This window comes from Engraulis encrasicolus, chromosome 18 (genome assembly GCF_034702125.1).
Source record: "Engraulis encrasicolus isolate BLACKSEA-1 chromosome 18, IST_EnEncr_1.0, whole genome shotgun sequence".
NCBI classification, from domain to species: domain Eukaryota; kingdom Metazoa; phylum Chordata; class Actinopteri; order Clupeiformes; family Engraulidae; genus Engraulis; species Engraulis encrasicolus.
The window spans coordinates 8729113-8743135 of record NC_085874.1 but is presented as its reverse complement, the minus strand read 5'-3'; the positions used below and the strand labels follow the sequence as shown (position 1 = coordinate 8743135).

General features: G+C 43.6%; 1 protein-coding gene across 2 annotated transcripts; it reads left to right on the top strand.

Annotated features, from left to right (window-relative positions):
* Positions 1-5980: 5980 nt before the first annotated feature.
* LOC134468970 (syntaxin-11-like) lies at positions 5981-12939 on the top strand. 2 transcript variants are annotated; one of them, XM_063222933.1, is made up of 7 exons: positions 5981-6201; positions 6984-7104; positions 8031-8127; positions 8573-8680; positions 9344-9664; positions 11237-11332; positions 11791-12939. In XM_063222933.1, the coding sequence occupies exons 2-7, from the start codon at positions 6989-6991 to the stop codon at positions 11938-11940; spliced, it is 888 nt and encodes a 295-aa protein (XP_063079003.1). In that variant the 5' UTR covers positions 5981-6201; positions 6984-6988; the 3' UTR covers positions 11941-12939. The 2 variants fall into 2 exon arrangements, with proteins under 2 accessions (XP_063079003.1, XP_063079002.1); XM_063222932.1 differs by lacking the exons at positions 5981-6201; positions 6984-7104 and adding an exon at positions 7363-7444 and having other exon boundaries at positions 8017-8127.
* The last annotated feature ends 1084 nt before the right edge of the window (positions 12940-14023 follow it).

Sequence of the window (14023 nt, the reverse complement as noted above, 5' to 3'; positions counted from 1 at the left end):
ACACACGGGTCATTTCACGTGAAATCAGACACTTTGGGACCCGACCGACCCGGATTTCAATCATACTTGGTGTGCCTTTTCAGTAGCAAGGTAGCACCCCAGAACTGCATTGGTTTGAATCTGACATTAATATTAAGGGAGAAACAGACTAGGAAAGGTTCACATGTGAGGATAGGACACTATACATTCAGCCTTGAATATATCAGTCAGTGTTAGTCACAAAAAGATGCCTGTGGTGTTGTTTGAAAGCTCTTTTCTGGCTCTACATATTACACAATCACCTTGGAATACAACTACTCTCAGAATATGAATTATGATAAATTGAAAAATAAAAAATTGAATATCTAAAAAACTCATATTTTAAAATGGCCAGTTCCTTGTCCAAACGTAGCCGGCAATGTCATGAGCAGCACCTAATATGCTGGTGTTCGGTTTGTTATTCATTTCAGAGAGAATTTGACTCACAAATATGGCATCATACAGGCCACTTACTAATAATATGGTAATACCATAGTAGCATCACATGACAAAACAAAAACAAAACAAAAATGGTCAGTGGCCATGGTCCCAGGTTTCAGAAACTAAGGCAGATGTCAATTTATACACACCAAATGATGATATGTGAATGTTTGAACATTCCTTCTCTGTGTACCTGTGCCATCTTCCCTTTACCATACTTTAAAGAGATAATCAATGGCTACACTCTCATTTTGTACTCTACCAGTGCATTTGAAGCAGCAGCTGTGTCTTTTGTAGATAATGTATAAGTACGTCCCGTTGCAGTTACAGGTTCCACTACCAGAAGCACATCCTGATGATCCATGACAAGTCTATCTGGTCTGAAGGGAAAAGTGAAGGATGGAGATGGCCCATGAGGATGCAGGAAGTTCAGTTTCACCTCTCCGGTGCTCGGCATACATTCCTCAGCACATGCTAGCCACCAGTTGCCATCATATACAGCTACAACATACCCTTTGATGCTTGAAAATGTAACACATTCCTTTACTGAGCTCACTCTTTCAACTCTGCCTTCTCTGAATGCTGAAAATGGCCTAACTTCCACTGTGTCCATTGACAATGGGCAGAAGCTGTGTAGTTTTTGAGTACCTGGAATAGTTCTTGCAGATTCAAACCTTTTCAACAGGTTCTCAGCTTCATGATGGTACATCTCTGTTGTGGCAAACTGGCAATGGATGTTCTTGACATTATCCTTGACTGACTCCCTTGAACCAGGAACGTTTTTAAAACTATAGTTTTGTAATTCAAGATGCAATTCAATCATTTCACTGGAACAACCAGTGCAGGCCACAATCCATCCATTTGTATGCTACTACCAAGATCAGTTGAAACTGGGAAAAAAAATCTGTTTTGTTGTTATTTCAGACTGCAACATTCATGATACAATTGCTGTACATCTGTTTCAGAAGCTCCTAATTCAGTTCCTCAGTGACACTTCATCAATGACAGAACGTCCAAAGAAGATCCTATATTTTTTCTGATGGCTGTGCTGTACAATATAAGAACCTTAAAAACACAACAAATTTGTGCCACCACGAGGCAGATTTTCACATACCTGCAGAGTGGCACTTTTTTTCCACATCACATGGCAAAGGTCCATGTGATGGCGTTGGAGGGACAGTTAAATGGCTTGCTGCACGAGCAAGTCTGCAACGTCCTATTGACAATTAAATTGTAACGCCATACCAACTGTTTGAATTTGTCAAGGATAATGTCAAGAACATCCATTGCCAGTTTGCCACAACAGAGATGTACCATCATGAAGCTGAGAACCTGTTGAAAGGGTTTGAATCTGCAAGAACTATTCCAGGTACTCAAAAACTACACAGCTTCTGCCCATTGTCAATGGACACAGTGGAAGTTAGGCCATTTTCAGCATTCAGAGAAGGCAGAGTTGAAAGAGTGAGCCCAGTAAAGGAATGTGTTACATTTTCAAGCATCAAAGGGTATGTTGTAGCTGTATATGATGGCAACTGGTGGCTAGCATGTGCTGAGGAATGTATGCCGAGCACTGGAGAGGTGAAACTGAACTTCCTGCATCCTCATGGGCCATCTCCATCCTTCACTTTTCCCTTCAGACCAGATAGACTTGTCATGGATCATCAGGATGTGCTTCTGGTAGTGGAACCTGTAACTGCAACGGGACGTACTTATACATTATCTACAAAAGACACAGCTGCTGCTTCAAATGCACTGGTAGAGTACAAAATGAGAGTGTAGCCATTGATTATCTCTTTAAAGTATGGTAAAGGGAAGATGGCACAGGTACACAGAGAAGGAATGTTCAAACATTCACATATCATCATTTGGTGTGTATAAATTGACATCTGCCTTAGTTTCTGAAACCTGGGACCATGGCCACTGACCATTTTTGTTTTGTTTTTGTTTTGTCATGTGATGCTACTATGGTATTACCATATTATTAGTAAGTGGTCTGTATGATGCCATATTTGTGAGTCAAATTCTCTCTGAAATGAATAACAAACCGAACACCAGCATTTTAGGTGCTGCTCATGACATTGCCGGCTACGTTTGGACAAGGAACTGGCCATTTTAAAATATGAGTTTTTTTAGATATTCAATTTTTTATTTTTCAATTTATCATAATTCATATTCTGAGAGTAGTTGTATTCCAAGGTGATTGTGTAATATGTAGAGCCAGAAAAGAGCTTTCAAACAACACCACAGGCATCTTTTTGTGACTAACACTGACTGATATATTCAAGGCTGAATGTATAGTGTCCTACCCTCACATGTGAACCTTTCCTAGTCTGTTTCTCCCTTAATATTAATGTCAGATTCAAACCAATGCAGTTCTGGGGTGCTACCTTGCTACTGAAAAGGCACACCAAGTATGATTGAAATCCCGGTCGGTCGGGTCCCAAAGTGTCTGATTTCACGTGAAATGACCCACACACGACAGCAGAAACCCTATCAAGAAGCTCATATTTTGTCATGTATGCGTGCAGTGCACACACACACACACACACACACACGCACGACCACAGCAACCTCTTCAAGAAGCTAACATTCTGGAGACACTAAAGTACACACACACACACACACACACACAACGGCAACCTTCAACCTTCAAGAAGAAGTTGTTCTGGTGACGCTAACACACTGATGCACACACAAGCACCCCTTCAAAGAGTTATTCTTCCAGACACACTAGCCCACACACCTAGTCACATAAAACTTTTCTGGCGCGCACACACACACACACACACACACACACACACACACACACACACACACACACACACACACACACACACACACACACACACACACACACACACACACACACACACACACACACACACACACACACACACCTTCATATGGATGCTTGCAAGCACAAGAGGCCCATGTTGGAGATGCTTACACAACCAATGAAACTGCAGTGTGGTCATCAGAGGAAATGTAACCATGAAAACTATATCCTGTATATTACAATGACAACTTACTGTCAGCTATCAATATGACACGTGGACCATCAATTTTAACTGTGACTTAAGCTCCATCAGTTACCTATAAGTAGCCATCTGCGATTTCCGCTTTTTGTATCATCAGGAACACAGCCATTCCTGAAGAGGATCCTGTGAAGAAACAGAAACACACACACACACACACACACACACACACACACACACACACACACACACACACACACACACACACACACACACACACACACACACACACACACACACACACACACACACACACACACACACACACACACACACACACACCTTAATCTCACAGTGACAATGGAGGATGTGGCAGACACGTGTGGTGTTGGAGAAGACTGTGTGTGCTATAAACCCACACATCAGGAAACAAACACTTTTATACACTTGTGTACCTCTGTGCCTTTTAATTAAAATGTGTCTTTTGTGAATCTGTGTAGTCCTAAGTTTGTTAAACCTAAAGGTGCACTGTGTAGAATGATGGCCAGAGTATGTATTGCAACTATGCTGGTCATTGAAATGTGCTGTGCCACATTTGATCTTTTCATGAATATTTATTTGAACTAATATCTAATATCTACTCATATCTACTAGTACTGATGAACTAATATCTACAAAATAGCGGACAATGATGAAAATTCCCATGTATAAAAACTGCAATTAATACTTTGAAGGTGGAGAAGTGTTCATGAAAAGTTAACATTTGTGAATGGGCAGCATGCATTCTGGAAATAAATAAAACTATTACACAGTGCACCTTTTTAGTGGAGTTTTGAGTAGCTATGGGAACATGGAGAACATAGAGAGTATGAAGAGGTGGGATGTGGGAACATTGAGAACATAGGGGTTCAGGAGAACATGGGGCTATGCCAAAATAGGAAACGTAAGGCTGTGGGAACCCTGAGGGTTTGACTGGAGCATGACTGTTAAGGGAACAGACAGGTCAAAGGTCATTTTCCTCATTCACAATTAGGAAGATGAATGGGGGAACATCGGAATGAATGCACAGAGAGCACTGGAGCATATGATCATGTTTTGCAGTTGATGGGGGAGATTTGTTGTGGGTAGACTGCAGCTGGCACACAGCAGAATGATTATTGGGGTTTACAGGAACACATACAGTACCTAAGGTTGTACACACAGCATACTGACTGTTGGGTTTCACAGGGACAGAGGAGTGAGTGTTTGGAAAGAAACACGCATAAGCAGTGGGAGTTATAATTATGCTGTACAGTTGCTGGTGTCTTCCAAACTCTCTTGGAACACCAATACACTGTCCTGGAACATCAAGTTACACTATCACGTGACACGCAGCTGTTGTATTCTGGCTAATGTTAATGCTATTTTAAAGTAATTATTCGCTAATTATAGGTAATACCAATATATATTCAATATGGTAGACAAGATCAATCATAACACACGTCACCAATGCAAAAGAGCGAGATCAAATCTGGTCTCTTAAAGGGGCTTGACTCTCTCCCTCTTGTTCTTTTTCTGTGGCGTTTAATAGTGCCTTCTTGCATACGATGTGCCCATCGGTCAGACAGCCCATTAGTCCAACAGCCCATAAGACAGACAATAAGCCATAGGGGAGGTGTCTACACGTGGGCACGTCTTTTCAGACAAAAACATGCCTTTACTGACGGTTAGGGTTAGGAATTGTTTTAGTTTGGGCATAGTTGGGCTAATGGGATGGAACATATGGCAAGATATACTCTCACCCAGCATTCTTAAAATGGCTACCCAAGACAAGGGTCTTGCTGGTTTGAGATGAACCATGTACATCTGTTACTGTAGTCATCTAAATACATTTTAATATAATGTGCAGGAATTAAATAGTCAACAAGTTATGCCAGCCTACGCTATTTTTCTTTATTAACACCGTCAAGTTACCTGTCGTATCCGGCCCTTTAGTCAACAATGTTCTAATCTAAACCCAATGTGGTCATTGGGCCAACATAATTGCCCACCCCTGGTTTACAGGGACAGGAGCTAGGCTGTCAACACAGTAGAAAGACTATTGGGGTTTACGGGAGGGAGGGAGGAGAGGAGGGAGGGTTGGGGTTGATGGGAAAACACAGTGGTGTACATTCAGAGTGTCTGTGTGTGTGTGTGTGTGTGTGTGTGTGTGTGTGTGTGTGTGTGTGTGTGTGTGTGTGTGTGTGTGTGTGTGTGTGTGTGTGTATGTGTGTGTGTGTGTGTGTGTGTGTGTGTGTATGTGAGAGAGAGAGAGAGAGAGAGAGAGAGAGAGAGAGAGAGAGAGAGAGAGAGAGAGAATGAGAATGTGTTTGTGAGAGTGTGTGTTTGTGTGAGGAAGCCTTGTGCATAACTGGCTGGAGCAGGTTGGACTGGTCACATTCCAGGTGATGTAAAACTCCCATGGAACACACACACACACACACATACAAACGGGTGTGAGTCTAAAATAAGATTCCTTGACGTAAGGCGCACGCCCAGGTGTGTGTGCCCAAGTGTGCATATTGCCATTGCGCCCTCTTCAGCAGGTGAAGAGCTGAGTGGAGCGGAGAGGAGGAGAGAACAGAGGAGAGCAGAAGAGAAGAGAGCAGGAGAGAGAACAGGTGATAAGTGGAGAAGAGAGAAGAGAAGAGCGCAGGAGAGAGAACAGGCGAGAAGTGGGAAAAAGACAAGAGGATGCCACTGTGACTGGTGTGACACTGAACCAAAGAGACACAGCACACGCCAACAGGTAGGACACTTGTCATTTTCTATGTCATGTACAGGCACTTACAGCATCATTTCATTACATTACACTTAGCTGACACTTTTAACCAAAGTGATTTACAGTTAACTTACAGGGTATTGGCTACAGTCCCTGGAGCAGTATGGGGTCAGGTGCCTTGCTGAAGGGCACCTCAGCCATGGAGGTGGTAGGGAGTGGAAGGATGGGATTCGAACCTATAACTCTTTGATTTGAAGCCCATCTCCTTAACCACTAGGCCATAAGCAAACTGCACTCCAAACTGTACTAATGTCACTTTAGGTGAGAGTGTGTTAGTCGTGTTCTGTCAGTAGCAGCTAGGACATTAAGAGGCGAGATGAGACTCTCGAAACTTGTTTGGTGAGACACGCCTCTGCTGAAAACTATTGTGTGTGTGTGTGTGTGTGTGTCTGTGCAGCTGGAGACTCCAGGAAGTATGGATGTGGGAGGCTGTGTGTGTGTGTGTGTCAGGTTGGGTTTTTGAGGCAAAAAAATATAGTCATGGTCTCAGCTACTGAGTTTATGTTTGTGTGTCTGTCTGTGTGCATGTGTGTATCAGTGTGTATTTAAATACATCTCCATCTATGTGTATGCGCTGCACTTCAGAATGTTCTAAGCTCTTTTCTTGCTGTTTGTGTCTGTATGTGCATGCATGCGCGCTTGTGTGCATTTGTGTTGGTGTGTGTGTGTGTGTGCGTGCGTGTGTGTGTGTGTGTGTGTGTGTGTGTGTGTGTGTGTGTGTGTGTGTGTGTGTGTGTGTGTGTATGCAGGGAGGATGCGAGACCGCCTGAGCCACCTGCAGGCTCTCAGTGAATGGGAGGAGCATCTTCAGCAGCAGGGGCAGGAAGGGGTTAATGTGGGCTACGATGGGCAGGAAGGGGTTAATGCGGAGTACGGCGGACAGGAGAGGGTTAACCAGGGGTTTGAAATGGATGAAGAGGAGTACGGGGAGAGGACAGGAGGCGATGGGGACAGCAGAGAGGGTTATGGGGACAGAGCAGGGGAGCACGGGACCTCACCAGGGTGGAAGGAGGGGACAGGAGCAGCGTTTGGGGGCTCAGGGGGGTTTGGGGGTATGGGAGTAGCGTATGGGGGGTCACCAGCGTGGAAGGAGGAGTCAGGGGGGGGCTTTGGGGGTTCGGCAGGCCTGCAGGGCGAGAGGGCAGTGGATTGTGGAGAGCCTGTGGCGGTAACCATGACAACAGTGGACCTGGAGGATGAGGATGAGGAGGTAAAGCACACTAGCATTACTGATGTAATTATTAGTAATTACTATTATAATACACCAGCTTCATTTATGAAATTATTTTGGCTGCGCTGTCGGGCTATTAGAATGCTCTGCCTTGTCGATTATTTCCCTTGATATCAGGACTCCTCGTCGGCCGTTATTCTTTACATATTGGATGATGATAAGGAGGTTAAGTGCACTAACATTGCGTATTAATGTTTTTTTGTTTTTTACATTTGTAAAAGCACATTGTCAAAAAAATCTGTTGGTAAGAATATTGTTCTTATATTTCCAGAAATTCTACGCATTTTACTTTACAACCAGAGAGACTACAGGAAGAATCTTATAATCTCTGATATAACTACATGCAACTGTATAAATGTATTATTCTCTCAAAATACAGCCATTCATATCTAAACCCCTGGTCAAATAAGAGGGTACACGTTTGTGAAACACTGTACCTGTATTTTTGCCCTTTGATCTTTGAGGTTTTGGTGGAGTTAGCGCTAACCTTTTAATGTGCTATAGAAATGAATTTGAGCATTAACGTTTGACCTTCCCTTTTGACCTCTGAGGTGGTGTGGGGGAGGGCGGTGGTGTGGGACAATGCCGAGGACGTGGAGGAGGTCCTGCAGGAAGCTCAGGAAATCCGCAGGGAGATCCAACTGCTAAAACTCGATGTCAAGGTACTACTGTGTGTGTGTGTGTGTGTGTGTGTGTGTGTGTGTGTGTGTGTGTGTGTGTGTGTGTGTGTGTGTGTGTGTGTGTGTGTGTGTGTGTTTGTGTGTGTGTGTGTGTGTGTGTGTGTGTGTGTGTGTGTGTGTGTGTGTAAGAGAGGGAGTGCAAGAGAGAGAGCGAGAGAGTCTGTGTGTGTGTGTGTGTGTGTGTGTGTGTGTGTGTGTGTGTGTGTGTGGGTGGGTGTGGGTGTAAGAGAGTGTGCGAGTGTGTGTGTGTGTGTGTGTGTGTGTGTGTGTGTGTGTGTGTGTGTGTGTGTGTGTGTGTGTGTGTGTGTGTGTGTGTGTGTGTGTGTGTGTGTGTGTGTGCGTGTATGTGTGTGATAGAGAGCCAGAGTGGCTGTGTCCACGTGAGGAACTTGACTTTAAAGTTGACTTTGACCTTTTGACCTTGTAGCGTCTCCGTGAGCAGAACGGACGCCTCCTGAGCGAGCCGACTCGCACCACGGCCGTCAAACACGACGCCAACGCCATCGGACAGGACATCAAGAGACGCGGGGAGGAGGTGAGGGGGAGTTTGAGGACGGGTGTGGGTTGTATTTGTAGTGTGTGAAAGATCAAGGCACAGAGTGAGGAGGTGTGCGTACTGTATGTGTGTGTGTGTATGTGGGTGTGTGGGAAACTCAATGTCTCCCTGTTCTTGCTGCCTCTCCCCATGTGCTGCTGTACTATTTGTACCATGTGCTGCTATTTTTACTTTGTATATTGTGATTCATGTTCAATCATGTTAAAGGTTTGTGATATGATAGGGGGGGTCAACTGTTTAATTTAAGTCTCTAACGGTGACATCTCTTTTGGTTGGCTAACCTAGTCTCCAGTCTTCACAATGAACACTACTGCACTTCGAGCTCTCTTGATACGTGCACAGCTTAAGGCCACTGTCCGCAAATGTGTCCAGGATTTTCAGATGAGTATAGAACAAGAGCGACAAGTAACTAAGTAAATAAAAGTAGATAAATCAGGAAGTAAAACAGTGCTTTTTGGATCTGCTTTCTACCTGTCCTGGAGTGAAGGGATCATAACCTATAAATGAGGGTTTTTCCAGGATTAATTAATTAATGAGATTTCCAACAAGTGTGGGTGTGTTTTTGTGGTGCTAATGGTGTGTGTGTGTGTGTGTGTGTGTGTGTGTGTGTGTGTGTGCGTGCGTGCGTGTGTGTTTGTGCAGGTGCTGGGTCGTCTTCGGCGTATGGATGAGCACACTCGGGAACGAGAGGCTGAGCTCGGTGTGAACACAGCGGTGGCGCGAATCGGTCGAACACAGTACGCCTGCCTCAGCAATGCCTTCCGCGACGCCATGAGCGAATACCAGCAGGTGGAGATGAGTCATCGCCAGGCGTGCTCCAATCAGATCCGCCGGCAGATGGAGATCGTAGGCCGCGACATGACGTCAGAGCAGCTGGATGATGTGATGGAGAATGGACAGTGGAACGTCTTCGCTGATAACCTGCTCGCTGAGGGCAAGACAGCGCGCACCGCACTTAATCAGGTACGGTTTACAAATTCTGCATTTAACCAGATTTGGTTTACGTAGAGATTATACAGGTACAAGATACATCTATTATTCATATCTCCTACGTTAAACGAGGTTTTATGTAATTCAGGTAGGATTCAGCCTTCAAACAAGTAGGATTCCGCTGTTTTCGATGGTGCACTCTGCAGTTATGTAGTTCCATGGTTAGCACTTATTACAGCTCCAGGCCACTTTATTAGAATAGCATGAAAAAGTTGATTTATTTCCATAATTCCATCAATAATGTTAAACTGTCATGGATTGTAGATTCATGGCCCAGTTGTTTAACTATTCCAATCATTCATTTTTTTCTTTTCACATATTTTGGCCTTCCAGCTCAAAAAAACCATGAATTGGGGAATTCGCATTATTAGCATATTGTAATAAAATCACAATTTTCTTCATCAAATTCGTTTCACATCAGTGCACATCAAATCAGTTGAAATGTGATTTCCCCAATTCATGGGTTTTTTGAGCTAGAAGACCAAAATATGTAAAAATAAACAATTTAATGATTGGAATAGTTAAAAAACTGGGCCTTGAATCTATAATCCATGACATTTTAACATTATTGATGGAATTATGGAAATAAATCAACTTTTTCATGCTATTCTAATAAAGTGGCCTGGAGCTGTATGTCTATCATAGACCCGTCTCCCTTGGTTTGCTCCTGGTCAAGGCCAGAAAAGGCTGTGCCCAAGTTCTTAGTCTGAGGAAGGGCCAGGTTGGCCCGAAACGTCACGCAATAAAATGGCTTAAATGGGAGTTCATCGGTGTGCGGTTTTCTTCATTACCTATGGATTCACTTTTTTTGAACCTGCACCCGAAACCAGTCACTGGATGTGCGTGAGATTCGATTGGGATACTTGTGCCAAAGTTTAAACCAAACATTTTCTTAGTCCCAATAAAACGTGTCTGCTTAAACCATGTCACTGCCTTGAACACGCCTCTACCCAGGGCCGTTGGAGCTGCTCAAACTTGATTGCTTCCCGACAAAGTGGGTGGAGTTCATGATTTCTCTGGAGCTCAGAAACGATATTTGTATCGCACCTGGCCTGACTAGAAGCAGCGCTGAAGGTGTTGCGTTGCTAGGAGGGCATGGCCTGGCTCGGTCATAAGGGAAGCACTCTACAATTATGTAGTTCCATGGGTCAATTTCTATGGTTCCATGATTCCGTATTACATTAAAGATCTGTTTCCCGTGGGAAGCACTCTGTAGGCTGTAATGGGAATGTGGATCACCATTGGAAGTGACAAACGAGATTGGAAATGGTCCTAATTTCCAGGAAATAGACCAATGGCAAAGACTCATTAACCCGGCTTTCACCAGATCTGCGTGCTTCCGCTCATCTTTGCAAATCACTCTGGAATCTGGGTGGATTTTCAGATTTGTCCAGCTCCCGTACTCCCAGGCAGTCGGACAAATTCTGTTCTCTCTCTGGCGTACATGTTTGTAAATGGGAGTGACCTATTAACCTCTCTCTCTGGCATATTTAAATGTGAGTGTATTCAAAATCTATTTCTCTGTCTGGTGTTGTCCATCCCCAGATCGAGCGACGGCACCAGGAGCTGCTGGACCTGGAACGGCGTATCAGGAGCGTCCACGAGGTCTTCCTGGACGTCGCCATGCTGGTGGAGGAGCAGGTAAAACACGACACGGAGTAACGACATGGAGTAAGGCAGTGAGAGCAGGAGCAGGAGCAGGTAGTGGAGTAGGACAATCAGTGAGAACAGGTTAAATCATTGTATGGAGTACTGTACATCAGACAGGACAGGAGCAGGTAAATATGACTAAGTAGGACAATGAGACTAGAAGGAAGTAAAAAAAACACCACATGGAGTACCAACATAGAGTAGGGCAGTGAGACTAGAAATAGGTAAAACACAACATGTAGTAAGACATTGGGAACGGGATCAAGACAACACAGCATGGTAGGACATTCAGACAGAACAGGAGCAGGTAAAACATGACATGAAGTAGACCAGGAGCAGGTCTTGTAAAAATGACATGGAGTAGTAAAGTGACATGACAGGTAGGCTACGTACGTACTACCTACGTTTTCTGGACAAAATGAAGTGTATTTGTAATCTCCACTGTGCAGGGACCCATGATGGATTCCATCCTGACGCACGTGCAGAAGGCCGACGCCCACTTGGAGGAAGCGCTCGTCCGATTGACCAAAGCCAAGAAGCACGACAAGGCCAACCCCTTCAAGAGGATGTTCTGTGGATGCTTCCCCTGTTATAAATAACACCATCACACACATTATTACAAACAATACACATTACCCAATACACTTTACACATTACACATTTCACACAATACACATTACATGCTACAAATCACATTACTCGACCATAGACAAGGCAACACACATTATCTATAGACAAGGCCAACCCCTTCAAGAGGATGTTCTACAGCTGCTTCCCCTGCTACAAAAAACACATTGCACACATTACACATCACACATTACACACACATTACGCAATACATTACCAACCCATAGACAAGGCAGCACACATTACTGACCCATAACCCACAACAGCCTTTTCTGCGAGATATTCTTTAGCTGCTTCCTACATATGACTCCCCCAAACTGAGACCTGTACTCACTGATGTCTACAGGACGTGTGTGCTAGCGCCATCTATAGGGCTGGGGTGTAATCTGCAACTTGTCACAATACGACAGAACCTCATTACTTCCTGATGGCCAATATCTGCTCCAGTCAGTAAGCCATCTCACTCTCAAGGCTCTTTGCTCCATAACCCCTGGTGCACTAATCTTAGAGTTGTAGAGTTGCTTTATTGATCTCGAAGGAAATGAAGGTGTATAGTTGCTCACACATTAGGCCTTATAAAAGATACACGTACTGTAATATACATTGCCAGACAGATCAATTGGGCACAACTGTTAACATGCGGTGCAGACAGTAAACCGGTCAAACATATTGCATAAAGCTTACAGAAATAAATAGATGTTGTGATATAAATATAAATTGTATGTGTTGTGTAATATACTGTAATTATTTTATGGTACCATGTGTGCTTTGTAATCTCTCTATTTCATTCATAATATGTTATGGAGGGCCTTCCTTGTGTTCTGCATTCTTGTGCATGTATTATTCTGTTTGTTTGTGTGTTTTTTTGTTTTGTTTATCGCGGTGATGTGAATGCATTGCTGTTTTTGTATTTATTGTAATATATTTGATCTGATAGCATAAATGCTTAATTAAATTCTTTGTTCATTAGAGACCATATGAAATGTATCAATTAAATATTGTATGATTAAAGGTTATATTATTAAGATTTAGATGTTTTATGAATTACATGTGGTGAAGTTTTCTATTCTATTGTGGTTGCAGTGTTTCTGATAGACACGCATGTCCATCAGACACATCAAATACTATACATGACTAGCCACAGGACTTTGTGACTGTAGGCTAGAGCATGTGATGTATTTGTTGTGTTTTGTGTTTGGACTCTTGGTTTGACATTTGTGTGTGTGTGTGTGTGAGAGAGAGAGAGAGAGAGAGAGAGAGAGAGAGAGAGAGAGAGAGAGAGGAAGAGAGAGAGAGAGAGAGAGAGAGAGAGAGAGAGAGAGAGAGAGAGAGAGAGAGAGAGAGAGAGAGAGAGAGAGAGAGAGAAAGTCTGTGTGTCTATGTGTAATGTTTCCTCTGCTCCTCAGAACCCCTCATCCAATCATATTCCAGTATGAGGAGTTATGGTGCTACTTTAACTGTAAACTCCTAAATACCCAACGACGGTACTATTTAGGATCAGGAACACTTCCGCTCTGGACTGTAGAAAAGATTTCATTTCATCCTATTTCCAATACCGCAATTAATAGAGTCTCAGTCGAAAGACTCTCTAGGTCCAATGTAATTGATTGCACTTAATTACTATATTACTGTTATAAAATGATTAGTCTACCAATCTCTGTTACGTCTGGGTTCAGCTAGTTAAGGGTTCATTTCGTTGGTGCTCCATCAGCGCGCGACTTTTGGTTATTTGAGGGCCCAGACCTGCACGTAAGTCGTTAAGGAATGAGACAGAGGTCATGGTGCCAGGATGGTATTACAGCTATTAAAAGAGGTGTTTCCTCCGTGTCCCGCGACTGATCGACTGCCTCAGGTTAACGGGCGGAGGCTACACGGCCTAAAAGAGATGCAATCACCCCGCTCATACGTCCCAGTTTTCATGACATATTTCACCCCCAGGTAAACACCAGTGACGTCGGATCCAATCTTTGTTGGTCCAAAGTGTGTGTGCCTCGCTCCATCCACAGGGAATGAGCCTTACTGCCGAATTACCAATAACCAGAACAATAAACATAT

What these genes read in the sequence shown, in the direction of transcription:
- LOC134468970 (XM_063222933.1), top strand. Translation starts at nt 6,989, where the DNA reads ATGCGAGACCGCCTGAGCCACCTGCAGGCTCTCAGTGAATGGGAGGAG. An exon ending in TCAAGAGACGCGGGGAGGAG is followed by an intron (nt 8,681 to 9,343) that starts GTGAGGGGGAGT and finishes GTGTTTGTGCAG; the next exon opens with GTGCTGGGTCGTCTTCGGCG. An exon ending in CCATGCTGGTGGAGGAGCAG is followed by an intron (nt 11,333 to 11,790) that starts GTAAAACACGAC and finishes TCCACTGTGCAG; the next exon opens with GGACCCATGATGGATTCCAT.